This window comes from Triticum urartu, chromosome 2A (genome assembly GCF_056163025.1).
Source record: "Triticum urartu cultivar PI428250 chromosome 2A, HENAU_Tu73, whole genome shotgun sequence".
Classification (NCBI taxonomy): domain Eukaryota; kingdom Viridiplantae; phylum Streptophyta; class Magnoliopsida; order Poales; family Poaceae; genus Triticum; species Triticum urartu.
Genome location: NC_141874.1, coordinates 513106467 through 513121673, shown reverse-complemented (window position 1 = coordinate 513121673; position 15207 = coordinate 513106467). Strand labels below are relative to the sequence as shown.

The window sequence follows — 15207 nt, the reverse complement described above, 5'->3', positions numbered from 1 at the left end:
GCACAACCCCGATGACAAGTCAAGCAATTGTTTCATACTTTTGGTGTTCTCAACTTTTTCAATCTTCACGCAATACATGAGTGTGAGCCATGGACATAGCACTATAGGTGGAATAGAATGGTGGTTGTGGAGAAGACAAAAAGGAGAAGATAGTATCACATCAATTAGGCGTATCAACGGGCTATGGAGATGCCCATCAATAGATATCAATGTGAGTGAGTAGGGATTGCCATGCAACGGATGCACTAGAGCTATAAATGTATGAAAGCTCAACAAAAGAAACTAGTGGGTGTGCATCCAACTCGGTTGCTCACGAAGACCTGGGGCATTTTGAGGAAGCCCATCATTGGAATATACAAGTCAAGTTCTATAATGAAAGATTCTCACTAGTATAAGAAAGTGATAACATCGGAGACTCTCTATCATGAAGATCATGGTGCTACTTTGAAGCACAAGTGTGGTAAAAGGATAGTAGCATTGCCCCTTCTCTCTTTTTCTCTCTTTTTTTATTTTTTTATTTGGGCCTTCTTTTTTTATGGCCTCTTTTTCCTCTTTTTTTATTTGGGCTTCTTTGGCCTCTTTTATTTATTTATTTATTTATTTATTTTCGTTCGGAGTCTCATCCCGACTTGTGGGGGAATCATAGTCTCCATCATCCTTTCCTCACTGGGACAATGCTCTAATAATGATGATCATCACACTTTTATTTTCTTACAACTCAAGAATTACAACTCGATACTTAGGACAAGATATGACTCTATATGAATGCCTCCGGTGGTGTACCGGGATGTGCAATGATGCATGAGTAACATGTATGAAAGAATTATGAACGGTGGCTTTGCCACAAATACAATGTCAACTACATGATCATGCAAGCAATATGACAATGATGAAGCGTGTCATAATAACGGAACGGTGGAAAGTTGCATGGCAATATATCTCGGAATGGCTATGGAAATGCCATAATAGGTAGGTATGGTGACTGTTTTGAGGAAGGTATATGGTGGGTTTATGGTACCGGCGAAAGTTGCGCGGTACTAGAGAGGCTAGCAATGGTGGAAGGGTGAGAGTGCGTATAATCCATGGACTCAACATTAGTCATAAAGAACTCACATACTTATTGCAAAAATCTATTAGTTATCGAAACAAAGTACTACGCGCATGCTCCTAGGGGGATAGATTGGTAGGAAAAGACCATCGCTCGTCCCCGACCGCCACTTATAAGGAGGACAATCAATAAATAAATCATGCTCCGACTTCATCACATAACGGTTCACAATACGTGCATGCTACGGGAATCACAAGCTTCAACACAAGTATTTCTCAAATTCACAACTACTCAAATAGCATGACTTTAATATCACCATCTCCGTATCTCAAAACAATCATCAAGCATCAAACTTCTCTTAGTATTCAATACTTTATATGAAAGTTTTTACTATTCTTGGATGCCTAGCATATTAGGATTATTTAAGCAAATTACCATGCTATTTAAAACTCTCAAAATAATATAAGTGAATCATGAGAGATCAATTATTTCTATAAAATAAAACCACCACTGTGCTCTAAAAAGATATAATTGAAGCACTAGAGCAAATGACAAACTACTCCGAAAGATATAAGTGAAGCTCAATGAGTAGTCGAATAATTATGCAACTATGTGAAGACCCTCTAACATTTAATAATTTCAGATCTTGGTATTTTATTCAAACAGCAAGTAAAACTAAACAAAATAAAATGACGCTCCAAGCAAAACACATATCATGTGGTGAATAAAAATATAGCTCCAATTAAAGTTACCGATGAACGAAGACGAAAGAGGGGATGCCTTCCGGGGCATCCCCAAGCTTAGTCTCTTAGCTATCATTGAATATTACCTTGGGGTGCCTTGGGCATCCCCAAGCTTAGGCTCTTTCCACTCCTTATTCCATAGTCCATCGAATCCTTACCCAAAACTTGAGAACTTCACAACACAAAACTTAACAGAAAACTCGTAAGCTCCATTAGTATAAGAAAATAAATAACCACTTCAAGGTACTGTAATGAACTCATTCTTTTATTTATATTGGTATTAAACCTATTGTATTCCAACTTCTCTATGGTTTATAAACTATTTTACTAGCCATAGATTCATCAAAATAAGTAAACAACACATGAAAAACAGAATCTGTCAAAAACAGAACAGTCTGTAGTAATCTGGATCAAACGTATACTTCTGGAACTCATAAAATTCTCAAATAAATTGCTGGACCTGAGGAATTTATCTATTAATCATCTGAAAAAAAAATTAACTAAATAGCACTCTCCAAATAAAAATGGTAGCAATTCTCGTGAGCGCTAAAGTTTCTGTTTTTTACAGCATGATCAACAAGACTTTCCCCAAGTCTTCCCAAAGGTTCTACTTGGCACAAACACTAATTAAAAGCATAAAACCACATATAAAGAGAGACTAGATGAATTATTTATTACTAAACTGGAGCAAAAATCAAGGAAAATAAAATAAAATTGGGTTGCCTCCCAACAAGCGCTATCGTTTAATGCCCCTAGCTAGGCATGATGATTTCAATGATGCTCACATAAAGGATAAGAATTGTAACATAAAAAGAGCATCATGAATAATATGAATAGAACATTTAAGCCTAACCCTCTTCCTATGCATAGGGATTTTGTGAGAAAACAACTTGTGGGAACAAGAATCAACTTGCATAGGAAGGTAAAACAAGCATAACTTCAAAACTTTAAGCACATAGAGAGGAAACTTAATATTATTGCAATTCCTACAAGCATGTGTTCCTCCCTCATAATAATTTTCAGTAGCATCATGAATGAATTCAACAATATAACTATCACATAAAGCATTTTTTTCATGTTCTACAAGCATAGAATTTTTATTACTCTCCACATAAGCAAAATTCTTCTCATTCGGGATAGTGGGAGTATCATAAGAGACTTGGATACTATAAATTGTTTCCACATTAAAATAGTAATGTTCATAAAAGGGGTAACCATAATCATGACAAGTTTTATAAATATAATACTACTTTTTATAGCATAAGTATCATCAGAATAATCATCATAAGTTGGAGGCATGGTATCATCATTATAAATTTGCATATAAAAACTTGGGAGACTAAAAATATCATCTTCATTAAACGTAGCATCCCCAAGCTTGGGACAAACATTAATTTCAGCAAATATATTCTAAAATATGTCATCCTCATCAAACATAGCATCCCCAAGCTTGGGCCTTTTCGTATCATAAGCATAATCACTTTCATCATCAATAGTATGGATAGCACCAATGGTATAGCAATTATCATATTCTTCCAAGCAAGTGCCAAAAAGATTTTCAAGATCATAAGAAGTATCATTATCTTCCACAATTATATTTTCATGAGGCACAATAGTAATAGGAGTAGCATTATTTGGGGGAGATATCTTTTTACCTCTCTTCCTTTTTCTTTTCTTTTTCTTCACCACATCATGTGTGGGTTCAATCCTCTTTTTGGAGCTCCTTATTAATGAGATTGGTTGAATAGGAGGCTCCTCCTCGTTACCTGATTCATCATAAGAAATAATGGGAGGATATTGGGAAGTCTCTTCCCTTTCATTAGTATTATCTTCATCTTCTATTTCTTTTCTTTTCTTTATGTAGTTGACAATATAAGGATTTTCAATACAATTCACCGCACAATACATATAAATTTCCTCTAGATCAAATCCAAGAAGTTTATAACGGGCAAATTCTGGAAGAAAATTAGTTATACATTTCATTTCTTCGTAACTCATAAGCAAACTAAGTTCATTATGATGTGCAAGGGAAATCAAGTCATCACAATTTTTGGACACGATACGGTCATGAAACAATTTGCATTGGGTATTGAAATGATCATGTTCATTACAAAGCTCACAAGTATGGCCAATATAATTTAAATTTTCAGCATATTCATCTAGCCTTTCTTGCAACAATTTAGTTTCTAAGTACTTATGCCTCTTGCAATATCTATCTTCACTATTTGGTGTGTGCGTACAAACCCAATGCACTCCACAAAAATTGACATGTTTATAGGAGACATTTTCATCATAACTAGTGCAATCATCATTAGTATCATGGATATTCAAAGAATTCGTACTAACAACATTGCAATCATGCTCATCATTCAAATATTTAGTGCCAAACATTTTATAGATTTCTTCTTCTAGCACTTGAGCACAATTTTCCTTTCCATCATACTTACGAAAGATATTAAAAAGGTGAAGCATATGAGACAAACTTAATTCCATTTTTTTGTAATTTTCTTTTATAAACTAAACTAGTGATAAAACAAGAAAGTAAAAGACTCGATTGCAAGATCTAAAGATATACCTTCAAGCGCTAACCTCCCCGGCAACGGCGCCAGAAAAGAGCTTGAGGTCAACTACACAACCTTGTTCTTGTAGACGTTGTTGGGCCTCCAAGTGCAGAGGTTGTAGGACAGTAGCAAATTTCCCTCAAGTGGATGACCTAAGGTTTATCAATCCGTAGGAGGCGTAGGATGAAGATGGTCTCTCTCAAGCAACCGTGCAACCAAATAACAAAGAGTCTCTTGTGTCCCCAACACACCCGATACAATGGTAAATTGTATAGGTGCACTAGTTCGGCGAAGAGATGGTGATACAAGTGGTATATGGATAGTAGATAAAGGTTTTTGTAACCTGAAAATGTAAAAACAGCAATGTAACTAATGATAAAAGTGAGCATAAACGATATTGCAATAATAGGAAATAAGGCCTAGGGTTCATACTTTCACTAGTGCAAGTTCCCTCAACAATACTAACATAATTGGATCACATAACTATCCCTCAACATGCAACAAAGAGTCACTCCAAAGTCACTAATAGCGGAGAACGAACGAAGAGATTATGGTAGGGTACGAAACCACCTCAAAGTTATTCTTTCCAATCAATCCGTTGGGCTTTTCCTATAAGTGTCACAAATAGCCCTAGAGTTCATACTAGAATAACATCTTAAGACACAAATCAACCAAAACCCTAATGTCACCTAGATACTCCAATGTCACCTCAAGTATCCGCGGGTATGATTATATGATATGTGTCACACAATCTCAGATTCATCTATTCAACCAACACATAGAACCTCAAAGAGTGCCCCAAAGTTTCTATCAGAGAATCACGACGAAAACATGTGCCAACCCCTATGCATAGGTTCATGGGCGGAACCCACAAGTTGATCACCAAAACATACATCAAGTGAATCACGTGATATCCCATTGTCACCACAGATACGCACGGCAAGACATACATCAAGTGTTCTCAAATCTTTAAAGACTCGATCCGATAAGATAACTTCAAAGGGGAAACTGAATTCATTACAAGAGAGTAGAGGGGGGGGAAGAAACATCATAGGATCCAAATATAATAGCAAAGCTCGCGATACATCAAGATCGTATCACCTCAAGAACACGAGAGAGAGAGAGAGAGATCAAACACATAGCTACTGGTACATACCCTCAGCCCCGAGGGAGAACTACTCCCTCCTTGTCATGGAGAGCACCGGGATGATGAAGATGGCCACCGAAGACGGATTGCCCCCTCTGGCAGGGTGCCGGAACGGGTCTAGATTGGCTTTCGGTGGCTACGAAGGCTTCTGGCGACGGAACTCCCGATCTATTGTGCTCTCAGATTTTTTAGGGTATATGGAGATATATAGGCGGAAGAAGTACGTCAAGGGAGCCACGAGGGGCCCACGAGGGTGGAGGGCGCGCCCAGGGGGGTGGGCGCCCCCCTACCTCGTGGCCTCCTCGAAGCTTCCCTTACGTGGACTCCATGTCTTCTGGGCTTCTTCTGATCCAAAAATAAGTTCCGTGAAGTTTCAGGTCAATTGGACTTCGTTGATTTTCCTTTTCTGCGATATTCTAAAACAAGGAAAAAACAGAAACTGGCACTGGGCTCCAGGTTAATAGGTTAATCCCAAAAATCATATAAAATAGCATATAAAACATCTAAGGTTGGTAATATAATAGCATGGAACAATAAAAAATTATAGATACGCTGGAGACGTATCAGGGGGCACCCCAAAGACACACCAAGCCATCTCTTAGCCGTGTGCGGTGCCCCCCTCCACAGTTACACACCTCGGTCATATCGTCGTAGTGCTTAGGCGAAGCCCTGCGCCGGTAACTTCATCATCACCGTCACCATGCTGTCGTGCTGACGGAACTCTCCCTCGTCCTCAACTGGATCAAGAGATCGAGGGACGTCATCGAGCTGAACGTGTGCTGAATGCGGAGGTGCCATACGTTCGGTGCTTGGATCGGTTGGATCGCGAAGACGTTCGACTACATCAACCGCGTTACTAAACGCTTCTGCTTTCGGTCTACGAGGGTACTCGGACACACTTTCCCCGCTCGTTGCTATACTTCTCCTAGATAGATCTTGCATAATCGTGGGATTTTTTTTTGAAATACTACGTTCCCCAACAGAAATTAGATAGACTTTACTATAGGTGGCACCTTTATGGCAATTACTTTCGGAAGCGCTACGAAGCTTCTTGATTAGATGATAACCAATTATGCCTAATGGCACACCTAAAGAACTCCAAATGATAATAATAAATGTACACTATGTGGAGGATATTGCTTGCTTGAATGATAAGGTTGATATGATTTTATCTAGGCTTGCTGCTAAACATGTTCGTATTGATGCTAAGGATGTTATTGTTGCACAACTTGTTGAACAAAAAGAACAAATTTATCCATGGCGTTTTTACAGGCCTTTATCGATATTTTCTTCTCCGGGCGGCGATTTGCTTCACAGATTGCAGTCGTAGGCCTCACTTGGGCTGCATCGACAACTTTCTGGCCGCTGCTTCTACAAGCTCCTAGGTTAAAAAAAAGTTTTTCATGCCGAGCCGAAGGCCCAAAGGTGTCATCTAGCTATGCTCACGGCCCGCCTTCGATGGATGTAGGAGGAAGATGACTTCGACACCCCAAAGAATATGAACATAATAATTATTATTTTTGTATGAATATATTTGTAAGGACTTGTAATGCTTAATATATGGCTTTAGACTTTTTCAAAAAAGTAGGTGCGGCTATATTGGTGGAGATGCCACTACACCAGTCTAATTGCGGTGTTTTTGTTGAAATCTCAACATTAACAGGCCTCCAAAAGATTTCGTTGTAATTCTTAGTCATAAGAGTTATTTTGTAATTTATAGGCTTCATGGTCCAAAGCATTTTAGTTGTAATGGTTGTCAAGTTTGAATAAAGTTACAAGTGATTTATCAGGAAAAAAAAAGTATGACTCAACACTGAGCTCTGAATATTTTTTTTTGCCCATTCGGTCGAGCGAATAAAATCATCGGCATAGGTGATAAATAGTCCCCACAAAATGTATGAGGGCTGGCCCACGTTGCATGCGGTGGACAAACAATTTTTGTAGGGTTTGCGGCAGAGTTTTCTAACATCCTAGTTAATATTAAAATTATTTCATGAAAAGTTTTTAAAATTATATTACGAAATAAAAATCATACATTCAAAGTTATCCTCCAAATTTGTTCACATACTAATTATTTTCAGAATTTTAAAGATGATCACTGATTTTAAAAACAACACAAATATTAAAAGTTTCATGGATTTTACAAAATTACCAATTAAAAGTTCATAGTTTCTTTGAAAAATATCCAGAGAGAAAAAACCAGAAACCGTAAGAAGACAGAAAACACTGAGATAAAATAATCTGACAGAAAAGTGTTGAAAACCAAAGAGAAAACACAAAAAGCAATGAAAATAATTGGACGGCCCAAGTTGCAGGAAGGGCTTGCAATTCCTACGGAAACGCTATATCTGGCTTACAGCGAGAGTATCATCTGGCCTGAAGCTTTTCAATTATGCGCTGCAGCATTGGGCCGTCCCTTTGCAATGCATTCAATCGCTCGCAGGTTGTCGTTCATTGCATTTTGCTTCGTTCGTACTTATCCCTTTTTTCGTTTTTTGTTTTTCTTTTTTTTGTAGTTTTTTACTGTTTCTTCACCTATTTTCCTTCGTTTTTATTTTTTTTCACCGGTTTTCTTCATTTTTAGCGGGTTTTCTTTGCTTTTCTTCATTTCTTTGTCCGTTTTCATTGTTATTTTTTCTTTGTCTTCATTTCTTTGTTTCTTTCTTGTTTACATTGATTTTCTTTATTTTTATTTGTTTCTTTCTCGGGTTTCTCTGTTTCCATACATATGGTATATTTTTGGTATATATGTAACAAAAAATTAATACATGTTTAACATTTTTTAAATACATAACTAAAAAAATTGTATAGATGGTAAGAAAAATCTATGCACATTAAACATTTTTAAAATGCTTGAGTAACATTTTTGAAATTCAAAATTATTTTTTTAATACATGATCAAGATTTTTTAATATTAAATTAAGCAAATTTTAACATGCTCCCTCTTACCCTCTTTTTTTTACATATAAGATAAGAAGGTAAGTGTTAATCAAACTACTAATTAATGAGATCAACGGCTCAAATCTATTATATACTCTTACCTTCCATACGTAAAGAGGGGGTAAAAGGGAGCATATTAAAATTGCTCAAATGCTTGATCATTTTTTCAAATGCATGGTCAGCATTTTTTCTATACACATTTAACATTTTTCAAAGGCTTGATGATATTTTTCATATACAATATTAACAATTCATGAATATATGGTCGACTTTCTATACATTTAACATTTTTTAAATAATTATTAACATTTAATACAAGATTAAGATTTTTAGATACATAATAAACTTCTGTCATATACATGTATTTTTTCTATACAGTTTTTTGTATATATTAGAAATATTTTCTAAATGCTATTGTTCAGCCGGCGGATAACACGCACTGCGTTCGCCGCCTCCTATGTCCAACACGTGTCCTTGTCCTCTTATCCTTTCCTTGTGTATTCTCCGTCTCCTTACCCCCGCTTGCAGCCATGGCTGCTGCTCGAGCACGCACGCCCGAGCTCCGCTCCAGTCACCATCAGCCTTGTTGCGCCGCTCTAGACTCCGCTCTCGCCTTCCATCGTTGCTCCAATCAGGATGTTTTTTTATACTTTTCGCAACAACGGCTTTGTTGCAAAAGTCCTCCCGCAACAATGACTTTGTTGCGTTAATTTCTTGATTCATACAGCAAACAACACCATCTTTTCAGTGAAAAAAATTCTGCAACATTATTCTTGTTGCAAAAATCCTCCCGGAACAACATCTATGTTGCAAAAAAAAAGGTGAAGATAGAAAAAAATAATCCGCAACACCACCATCTTTGCAAAAGTCCTCCCGCAACATCATCTATGTTGCAAAAAATGTTGAAGGCAAAATTAAAAAATTCTGGCGAAAACAACACTTCAGTGGTTTTGCAACAAAGTAATTGTTGCAGAGCCATTATTAATGTTTCAGGAAATGTGGAGGCTCATGTGCAACTAAAATTTGGGAGGCTCATTGCTCTGTTTTTCACATAGGTGTTCATGTTTCAGAGTGGAACAGAGCTAGTGTTTCAGAAACAGGATCTCATCAAAGATTGTTGATGGGATCTGCTCGATGGAGCTTTAGGAAACAGCACCGGAGGACTTGTGAACCAAGTGGAAGATCCAACTCGCAGCGGAAGCCCCCCGGCGACGCTTGGAGCTGAGAAAGGGCCGCACCCGTTCTCCAAGCAGGGGTCCTCGGTGAGCTAGATTGGCGTCCGACCCTACCATTTGGCGCGTGATGTGGTGCGCCATGAAGGCCCCCCCACGCCGGCGGCGGCTGATTTTGCGGTGGTTGGGGGCGGCGCCGCGCTAGGCACAGGTCTGTCGGGGTCGGGACAAAGCGCTTCTTTCTGCAACACGTCCATTGTTTCAGGAATTAATGAGTGGGGAGGCGACCGAGCCACATTCCGGGAGATCGATCGGACAGCTGCGCGCGCGTAGATCGAACAGCCATCGAGGTGGCGGACGTATCGCGCGGATCAGTCGGTGGACGCGTAGCAGCGCCCTTTTTTAAATATGTAAAGAAGTGTTTTGTTGTAAAGTATTGATTTAGAATATCTAGAAATATAAACAAAAGTAAAAAAAGAGAAACCAAAAACAAAAAAACGTGAAAAAGAAGATTGTGGCCTCCCGCGTGCCTGGACTGGCTTATCTCGGGCTAGCCTTAGGCGAGGCTACCTGTAATAGTAGCGATCTCCCTCTAGATTAATCTCACTCCAACACAAGGTTCAGTACATGATGGTGATTACAGAGGAATGGTTACACTAATGGAGGAAGAACACATGAACTGGAGGAAAGGGAAAGGAAGGAGATAGGGGAGAGAGGTAGCCGCCGCCGGTTCGTTGATCCACTGGATGCCCTAGACGTCGCCTCCTCCCAGGCTCTTATCACCTTGGTCGTTCCAGAATGGGCCAGGCCCGTTTAGCTGGCCCAAGGGGCCAGCCCAAGCATGTGATGGTAGGAGGGCTCCTAACATCCCCCTCCTTGAATGCGGCTTGACCCCAAGCCGACACCACCGAGAGCCGCCAGGATCCCATTGCATGCGGCGTTCCTTAACTAGCTTGAAGTCTTGATGGTAGTCGAAGTCCGGGTTGACTTGAACGACAAGGTTGGAGTAGCCATGGCCGATGGTGACTCCATCCCAAGAGGCGCCGCAGAAGTGGTCGTTGCCAACATAGTCTTGATCAAAGTTGAGATAGTACTTGTGGTGGATGGAGCCTTGCACGATGGCGACAACGACATTGGTGATGAAAACCCTCCCTCCTTGAAAAGTGCCTCGATTGGAAGCTGAAGTCCCATAGCCTTCCTGGACAACTGTGAAGCATCCTAGACCATGAGGTGTGCCCCACACACAGATTTTTCCGCTCCTCATGGACTTGCATGACTGGCAATATAATGGCAGCAAGAACCCCTGTATTGCTATGAGCTTGTCAAGTCTGCATTCAAGCTCCAATGTTCCAGGCAAGAAATGGATGGTCATCCCCTGATTTAGTTCGTCGCTAGCCATTGGCTTCTCCATTCCCAACTGGATGCATATAGGAGTCGCATATGCAAGCCAGACTGCAAACAAGTAATGCATCAGGGAAGTCAATGCACCTGTACTGCATATATAGCTTGCAAGGCCTCCAGGATCCCACAATTGCTCAAGGTGGTCGCCACTAACTGATGTATCTGGAGTCCAGCAAAACATTTGTTTATGCCCAAAGGAGAATGATACAGTACCAAATAGACTGGAATCTGAATAATGAATTTCTGTTGCAAATTGTACAGCCTGAATCGCAAATAGTTTGAGAGTGTCGAAATACCAGTCATGATTAACCTCACATAATATTGGTTCAGAAAGGGGACGAGGCAACATAAAAGTATGTTGTGAATTTTTGTCCCGCGATTGATGCTTGTCCCACTGCCATTGCATCGTGATACCAGCTGGAGCAAAAGACAATAATGGCCAAAACTGCACGAACTGAATATAGACACTACTTGGAAGTGTTGTACTTAGAGCACCCAATTGTTGCTTGCTGTGCAGGAGCTTGTCATGACCATTGAAACCTGAATCAGTTTTGCCCCGTTTCAAAAACCACGAGCATGAGAGCTGCACTGGAAGTATCCTTATGCAATTCCCAAGGAGATTGGAGCACCGTTCCCATGCATTGCTAGTGTGAAAGTTGATTGAAGCACAGCCACTGCCTTTAAATTCTTCTTGACTCAAAAACATTGACATATGCATAATATGAATAATTCCCTGTAATTTATCAGAAATAGGAATGCAACCCAGAAATTTTGTTCGATCCAGATAAAACTGAAAGTCTTCACTTTGTTGCGGTACGTAGCATGGACCAAACTGCAAGTCCTTGTAGTCAAACTGCATCTGTTTAGTATTGAGTGTTGCCTGGTCCAGTGGACGCTCGAAACAGAGAAACAACTCCCAGATCTGAATAGTACTAGCCTCAAACATGTAAACCACAGCAGCACAAACTTCGTGCAGTTTCAAATATGCTCAAGCAGAGCCTCCTTCAAGGTAATATGTTGGCTGGACACATGGAATGCCTTCATTCATGTAATTTGGTAGCTTCAAGCGAACAATTTTGTGACTGAACTTGAACACCGATGGTGCCTTTTGAGCACATAATTTATAAGAGGACTGCATAAAGCAGACTTCATGTAATAGTTGCTTAGCGAAACATGAATCATCAGTGTTCTGTTGCAAAGACGACAAGCAGAAAATCTGAACATGGGGTATCCTTATGCAGTGTCGAGGGAGGTTGCACTCAAGATCACCAGCATGGCATAATTCCACCTGAAAGGTACTACCTAATTCATCCACAATCTGTAGTGCCTTTGTATGCATTCTACAGATTTCTAATCCGTTAGCAAAATCATAGATGATATCCCAATGGGCAAAATATTCAGCTACTGCCATCAGTTGCACTATAGAGCATGTACAGGACTGCCGACCCTGACAACCTATGTTGCTGAAATCCAAATAAATCCAATGACCAGCGTGTGGTGCAGTATCAATGAGCCTATGGTTTGTTCCAAGGAATCTCAAGCTTAACCATGCATCAACACTTATGCTTGTAGACATATCCACATTGAGAAATGCCAATTCATTCAATGCTTTAGTATTAGGTGGTGCCTGATCCGGTGGACTCCTAGACTGCAACTGTGCTTCTGACAAACAACTGATATACTCTTCCATGGAAATCACCTCACAACAAGAAACTTGATGGAAAACCACATCTCTGAATAACCTCAAAACGAGTTCAGAACTGAACCATAAAACTTCCTGTGATTGACGACATATACCTGAGCAGGGCTCCTCCTGATAACTTGCATCTAAATGAAACCTGAAAGACGGCCACGGGCTAGGCCTGAACAACTGTCTGCTGTGTCTGGTCCTCACTCGCACAGGTGACAGCCATGGTTGCTGCCCGATTCCGTGCTGTATCGATGGTAGGCACGAGGTTTTTCTCTTGTCCACAAGATGAACAGGCTTCACCCATGCGCCATCCTGGACTAGACCGCCTGTCGAACACATGGTGAGCACCGGCAAAGCAGGGTCGCTGGAGATGATGAGGGCAACGCCGTGGTCTGCCTTGCTCATCACTTGGGTGGAGGTGTATACAGAGAGGGCATCGAGCTCCTGCACGCCCAAGTAAGCCTCACTCACGGGTATCTGAGCAATTCTTCCTGTTGCTTTTACAAAACTAGGCGAGGTGATGGCGGGGAACTCCAACAGGTTTTGGTTTCCTCCTCACTGATTGATGGAGCCCAAGACTGCTTGACGATTTCCCAAAACCCATTCGTTCACCGACCCGTGGACCAGAGGTTTAAAGCTTGGAATTGAGCTTTCTAGCTTTCTTTAGTACAATCTTTTTGCGTTACTTCAGAAAAAAAAACTGCTTGAATCAGGAGCTGTAATCCGCAGCTTTAGAGATAGGGGCGCCAGTCACAGCATTGGCAGCAGTGAGCAGAGGTCAAGAAGAAGAAGCGGTAAGAGCAGTTAGAGAGCAAGCAGCGGCTCATCAAACCTTTCTGTTTCGGTTACAGCTCAAGCGGTTTGTTTTCAAGTAAGGTACTCAAGCAAGCTTTCCTCCTGAAGACAGAGTTTCGGGTGAGCTAGCAAAGAAAGTCAGCAGTTAACCAGAAATTTAGGTCAAATTAGCATTTCCGGTAAGGTAGGTATCCAATAAATATTTATCTATCGATAATTTTATGGTATATTCGTTCTGTTGAGGTCTATCCCGTAGAGGTAGTCAAATTGGATCAGTGATCGATTTCTAGGTTTCGTCAGTTCACCCAAGATCAGCAGGACAAATAACTACTAGGTTTGTGCCAGAAAAGCATGGATAAAATCATTGCAGTTATTATAGGGAAGTCTAGAGATAGCGCTTTCTCAAGGAAGGGGGAATGTTAGCGCTTCTACTTCGAATACTCGTGCCCCGGCCTTGGGGTCGACGTCAGTGTTGGTCGTCACATGAGAAACGACCTCGGCCCTAGAGGCCATTGCCTGCTCCAGGGCGAGCTGCTCGACTGCTTGGTGGATGGGGTCGACCGTGGGCTCGAGGTCAAGGGCGGTGGCGGCATCATGGACCTCGTCGACGTTGTCGGTGGTGTCGACCTGGGTCGAGCACTTCGTCGAACAAGTGATAGGCACCATCACAATGCAGACCGGGGTTGCATCATGGCCGACCTTGGGAATCTCCTGGGCCTTGGTGGTGGAGCCGGAGACGTCCGGGACGGGCGCCGACGCGTAGGTTGTGCTCTCCGGCGAAGTTGTCGCTGATGGTGGGTTGTGGACGACGGCGGGTGAACTGGTGGCCCAACTGACGTCAAGGGCATTCAGTTTCTCGGCGAGGGACCTGGTGGCGTTGGTGTAGGCGTCGAGCCTGCCGCCGAGCCGCTCGAGATACTCCTGGAGGAACGGATCCATGGTCGATTCTGTCGGATGGTGGTGGTGGAAAAAAATTTGGGAAAGGGTGGTGCCTGGCTCTGTATACCAGATGTAAGAGTAGCGATCTCCCTCTAGATTAATCTCACTCCAACACGAGGTTCAGTACATGATGGTGATTACAGAGGAATGGTTACACTAATGAAGGAAGAACACATGAACTGAAGGAAAGGAAAAGGAAGGAGATAGGGGAGAGAGGTAGCCGCCGCCGCCAGTTCGTTGATCCACTGGATGCCCTGGACGCCGCCTCCTACCAGGCTCTTATCGCCTTGGTCGTTCCAGAATGGGCCAGGCCCGTTTAGCTGGCCCAAGGGGCCAGCCCAAGCATGTGATGGTAAGAGGGCTCCTAACACTACCCTACGTCTCGCTGTAAACGAGACATAGGGTGGCCCCTCTTCTTCACTGTGAGCAAAGAAAAATAGGATATTCCATCATATCCATGGGCTTGGACCAAGTGTCACTATCACAATCTTGTTTATAAAACAGAGTCACTACACACGGAGGACTGGAACAAATTTTGTGGCTGTGATGCGAATGGGGAGTTCAAAACGGTTGCATCGTTGGTAGCTGCAGACACATCAGTGTGTCCAAGCGTGAGGAGCCTCAACCAATCATCTAGAAATGTCTCGATGGTAAAACGAAAAAGTTTACTCAACTCTATATACCCGCGAGCGTTGAAACAAATTAAGGAGGGGATGGCTGGCGTAGCTTTCGCGTCCATGAATGCGTGTGATCATCATGGACCATACCCGC

At 41.5% G+C, this 15207-nt stretch overlaps 1 protein-coding gene across 1 annotated transcript; it reads right to left on the bottom strand.

Annotated features, from left to right (window-relative positions):
- Positions 1-10187: 10187 nt before the first annotated feature.
- On the bottom strand, positions 10188-14924 carry LOC147985682 (uncharacterized). The gene is made up of 2 exons (XM_087544194.1): positions 13939-14924; positions 10188-13146 (listed from the first exon to the last, which is right to left on the bottom strand). The coding sequence occupies exons 1-2, from the start codon at positions 14434-14436 to the stop codon at positions 12001-12003; spliced, it is 1644 nt and encodes a 547-aa protein (XP_087400320.1). The 5' UTR covers positions 14437-14924; the 3' UTR covers positions 10188-12000.
- Positions 14925-15207: the final 283 nt, after the last annotated feature.

Excerpts from the sequence above, each read along its gene's own strand:
- LOC147985682 (XM_087544194.1), bottom strand. The coding sequence starts at position 14,436 with ATGGATCCGTTCCTCCAGGAGTATCTCGAGCGGCTCGGCGGCAGGCTC. Across the intron at positions 13,147-13,938 it reads ACCCCAAGGCCGGGGCACGA|GAGCTCGATGCCCTCTCTGT; the intron begins GTATTCGAAGTA and ends TTGGGCGTGCAG.